Raw genomic sequence first — 5,173 nt, 5'->3', positions numbered from 1 at the left:
GGCAGCAAAAGGAAGGATGGAAGAGCCAGGAGCTCATTTGATGCACAGGTGCCTTCCAAAGCAACCCTGCTCAGGAATCACCCCTGGAGGGAGGTAGCGATTAGTGTTAACTTGGACCCGAACATTGGATAAGTCGGGGACCTTTGAGGGTGCATCTTTTCAATGGACGCAGTTAATAGCCTTGCTTCTTTCGACACATTTTATCCATAAACTCTTGTGTCTCCCCTTCATATGAACGCTGCTGATGCTCAGGGCACTTTCCCTGCCTGCTGTGGGTTTGAGTGCTTTCGTGTTCGTCTTTGCAAGAACTCCACACTGAAGATATTAGCTGGTCTGCTCAAGGAGATCCCAACCTGTCAATTTACACTCCTTTTTCTTCCAAAGTGAAAAGATTGTGTATCCTGAGTCTAACCACCTGCCGGGAGCCTAGGCTACCTCTCCCACTTCTCACCACCTCTAGGAGTTGATCTCCCGTCTTCCACCCTGACCCCTCCAGTCTACTACACCAAGAGCCAGAGTGCCTCTCCGGCCAGCGCAGGCTGAATTTCACCCATCAGTGTTTGTCACGGTGACTGTTCAGCCCTTTAGGGTAGAATTTAACTGCCCAGAAATACCTCGGTTTGTTCATCTGTGTTGACTATTCAGGAGAGCAAATGCTTCCCGAATGTCTGAACAAATAAGAAGAGAGAGGGACATCAGGGTGGGCGGGAAAGAACATCCTTAATCAGAAAAGGAAGTGGCACGTCACTAGTATGGACAAAAAGGAAACCATCTGACTTAATTTTTATAATGGGAACTACTGACACGCATGTTGGTAACTGACTCACCAAAAGTGTATTCTGTTTCCATCACTGGGCCTCCGGAGTGGGTCTACCCACCACAGTGTGGCTTGCCTGTCTCTGGTGTAGTGATTAAGTAGGGCTCTAGGCTTAACTGCAACCACGCCATCGCCATGTGTGACCGTGGGTGAAGAAAACAGACAGCGCTGTTTGATAAAGACTTCCAAGTTGACATCGTATCAAAAGCCCATCCAGGGAGTCCACTTAGAAGGCTGAGAAATGGATCTCACCACATGGAAGGCTCAGCCAAATGATACCTCAAGCGCCAAGTACTCTTTCATCCCTGCTTACAGCGAAGAGAAAAAAAAAATGTCAGGAGGAACTTCCTGGAGCAGAGAGGTTTTGTCAAGGAAACCCACTTAAGATGGCGGTAAGACATGAAAGCTTGACTCCCCCGAATCTCGTGTGAGGTTAGGATTTTCCCTCCTTCAGGTCGCTTGTTCACAGGCTGTCTCTCTGACAGGACTGCCCTGGCCTGGCTGATGGCTGCATCTCCAGGTACAGTCAGGGTGAGGGCTGTGTCAGAGCCACCTGTCGTCTGTCAATGCAAATGTTTTGGATCCTTGGTGATGAGTCACTTCTCCTGCTGTTCTTGCTGCTGCCAGGGACTAATGTACCATGGGGCTGGAGCAGGAATATGCGGACTCGCTTGTCATGAAGCTCTGTCCTCTGCAAAGCCCGTGTCCATGGTGAGAAATCTTTCCAGCACCCCTGGAGAAGGTAGCGATAATAGAAGTGGTGGGAGGAAGAGACAGTGGGCTATGGTGTGGCCCCTCCCCCAGCGCTGGATCTGTCACAGATACAGCTGAGCCACGGGCTGACCTCAGAAGGGTTGTGTTCTCTTGGGGGTTACTCATGCTCCCTCGGTTGGTTACACAGAGTAAGGTCTGGGACTACACACCGGGCGAGGATGGCCTATCAAGGGCCACGAAGGGGAACGTGCTGACCAGCAGGGCCCTGATGTCACAGAAGTCGGGAGAGGTGGAAGAGATGCTTCCCGAGCTATATGCTAGGCTACAAGTGGAGGCAGTTATGATGGGGCCTCCAGGGTGGGCATCTGACTGTGTAACAGGGAGCCTTGGCTGCAATGGCGGAATAGGTGATTGCCCAGGCAGACACCTGAAGATGAGTCACATGCCACCCTGTGCACTCCTGCCTGGTGGCTCAGGTCTTAGGCTAAAATATAAGACATGTTTCTCCACAGCGGTTCACACAAATCAGCTTTTATTGTTCGTATCATTATCTTTTGTTCAAAAAGAGAAAAGAGATTATTGTGATGGCTCAAATCTAGCTTTAATCATGTCTCCTAAAAGATCCTAAAATACTCCTATGCTTCATGCTCCCCTTATTTCCCCACCACCCCAAAATTCAAAGCCAAATAGCAGCAACAAAGCCCCACAGCCAGGAGTCTCCAATTCCATCCAGCTTGTTACATTTCTCACTGGCACAATCCAAAGCTTGGAATCACCAAGCTGCAGGTGGGTGGAATTTTATTCTTACCATAGAGTAGGTGTGATTTTTAATAGGCCTAGCTCAGAGGCAGAGTTGTGCACTTGGCGGGGAAGTGAAATACCTGTACTGGGGGAGTCCAAGAGCAAGCCACCTGCCCCTCCTGCCATGGTCATTGAGCAGACGAGGTGACCGCCTGCATCGAAGCCGGTCTTGGCTGACCTTTCCCATCCAAGGAGCCACTAACCTAGGCAGGACGGTAGAGCTGGCAAATGGACTGGAATGTCCTAGTCCTACAGTGATCTGTGTGGCGCTGGAGGTGGCTTGGGAAGGAGGAGCCAGCCTGCTCAGAGTAACCGTCGCTGTCACCAAGGGGCAGCGTGCCCGAAGGAAAGTCTCTAACCACTTGTGCTGTTCATGCACAAGATGCCCCTGTTCCGAGGATGCTCCAAGAACACCCGAACTCTGCCTTGTCTGTGTACTGAGGGCCTGGGGACAGGTACTAGCACCCAGGGCCCTGTGGTGACTGTGCTCTAAGGGGGAACCCACAAGGTCTCCATGTTCCTGACTCCCAACTGGGGATTTGGCCACAAAGGGATGCAGATGAGCTGGGGGTGTCTGGCCCAACCTGAAATGCAAGAGAACTTTTGGCAAATAAGCTGTATCTCCACAGGAAAAATAAGACTCTACAGTGCTCGTGACAGCTCTGGGTGAGGGGGAACAGGGACACTGCATGCCAGTCAGCCAGCTGCATAGTGTGGTCTCAACAGGAGCACAGGAAAGAAACCCCAAGGAGCCACTTTCCTTCTACAGAGGGCCTGACATCAGACCCCAGGATGTGCTGATGTTGTGCCAAAGCCGTTCCATGTTTGAAGAAGGTAAGACACTGAGACTAGGGATAAATATTTACCTATGCCAAGGGGTTGTTAGCACAAACCTGTACAGACCTGTAGCTGACGTGTCTTAAAAACAACAGAGATCAGCACATTTCACCTCCATTTGGGAAGAATTCTGTAGACAGGCACTACCAAGAAGCGCCGACCTAGTCAGTCCATTCAAAAGTAGCCTTGGCTAGCTCATGAATGTAGAGGCAATTAATTCGGGCTAGCTCTAGGATGTTTCAGAACTCTCTCTCTGTGTGTGTGCATGTGTGTGTGTATGTGTGTGTGTGTGTGTGTGTGTTGGGGGTTTGTGACAAACGGTTCTTCCCTTTGCTGTCACATCACACCAACAGGGATCCCCAGGGATCTCTGCTTCTGCAGCTCAGGAAGGAGGCTGCTTCCAAACAGAGGTGATCAACAGCTATTTCTTAAGATATTGCAAGAAATACCAATGTCAGTTCCGTAATTCCTGAACCCCTGGTTATTTACTAGACTAGAATCCTCTCTGGGAAGAGTTCAATCTCATGTCAGATACAGAGAAGCAAAGTGTTGGCTCGAGAGAGATGTCAAGTTTCACTGCATGCGTGCAGGCAGCCTCCGAGCGTGGTGAAGGACAATTCTAGAAAGGAGGAATTTCCTCCCAGGGGGCTCAGCCCGTGTACAGACATGTCCCTGCCTCCACAGATTTGGGTCTGAGCTTCACTGGGCTCATGTGGTGCTTGAAACCAGGCTGTGTGCTCAAGGCCTGGGCCCCCAGCCTGGCTCTGTGGGCTCAGGGTCACCCCTCCCCCCCTCCTGGGGAGATACCCAGCACGGATTTATGGAGAATACCACACTCCTGCAGGGACTTAGTGAGGTCAGAGAAACGTCTTCTGGGCACATCCATCGTTTCGATGCTGCAGTGTTGGTAGGTGGCTTTGTTTTTCTGCTCAGCGCCACCGCAAGGACAGTCTGTAGGTCATCAGCTAGGGCCTAAAGTAGCGCACAAACCTTTGGCCCTGAGGGTGACCTGATAGCCAGCAACAGCCTCGGCTCTTGGTCTGTTGGCTCCTCCATGTTTGAGGACCTAGAGGAACTCTGTCTCTTGGTGCGGATGATGAATTTCTTCTCTAAGGCACAGACTTGGGTTCTGGAATCTTCTTGGCTTGACTTTACAGTGGTGTGGGCCTCCTCCTGGTAAAGCGCCTGGATGTTACTCAGCTGTAGAGAACTGGCCTTTCTGGCCACCGTGTCCACAGCTCCGTCCTCCAGGCTCCTTCTGCTGATGGAAGGGAGGACTGGGTACTTATTGAGCGATGAGGTGGACCCGCCGAGCACCTGCGGCAGCAGCTCCAGCATCTCATCAGGGGTTCCCTGAGATGGAGAGACGGGTGCACAGGCCCCTGGCTTCTGGCTGCTGGACGACCCAGAGGAACATGGCGGAGATGAAGCCGACAGTACACTGGGAGCGCCATCGCCCATGCCTTGTGTTCTGTGCAGATTCGGCCGTTTCCGGCCCTTGGCAGACTTGGGCCTGATAACATGCATCCTGAGAGAGCTGGGCTGCCAGATGAAGTTGTCAACTGAGATACCGACCACGGTGCTACTTTCAGGTGGTGCGAGGTTCACAGGGGCTTCTGTGGCCATTGCTTCTCAGGACCCCTAAGGAAGCAGGCAGAAACAGGGAAAGCCATGGGTCAAGCTCCAGGGAAACCGAGATTCCCTCTTCTGCCATTCACTGCGCACTGGAAGAGTAAGCATCAATGGGCCAGAATATGGGACCGTTCTCTGGGTTTCTGACACCCGAAGAGGGGGAGCGATTGTGACTCATTCATTACAGGATCTTGGAACACAGCAGTGAACCAAAGTCCTTGAACTTAAATTATTGAAGCAAGGAGAGAACGGAGTGAAATCCACAAGTCTGTAGATATGTTCAAGGAATGACAAGAGAAGGCGGCGTGACGTAGAATGACTTAGGCAGGGGGACTAACTCTCAATCTCATGGAGAAGGGCATGGAGAAGGGC

General features: G+C 51.6%; 1 protein-coding gene across 1 annotated transcript; it reads right to left on the bottom strand.

Moving 5' to 3' along the window:
- Window positions 1-248: 248 nt before the first annotated feature.
- On the bottom strand, window positions 249-4,795 carry Ubxn10 (UBX domain protein 10). The gene is given in 8 exon segments (XM_038334368.2): window positions 249-333; window positions 1,199-1,377; window positions 1,787-1,958; window positions 2,536-2,916; window positions 3,952-4,103; window positions 4,106-4,135; window positions 4,138-4,167; window positions 4,169-4,795. Coding segments are annotated over 8 exon segments (1,656 nt in total).
- Window positions 4,796-5,173: the final 378 nt, after the last annotated feature.

This window comes from Arvicola amphibius, chromosome 6 (genome assembly GCF_903992535.2).
Source record: "Arvicola amphibius chromosome 6, mArvAmp1.2, whole genome shotgun sequence".
Classification (NCBI taxonomy): domain Eukaryota; kingdom Metazoa; phylum Chordata; class Mammalia; order Rodentia; family Cricetidae; genus Arvicola; species Arvicola amphibius.
Note: the sequence above shows the minus strand (reverse complement) of the source record. Positions and strands in the feature narration are given on the sequence as shown.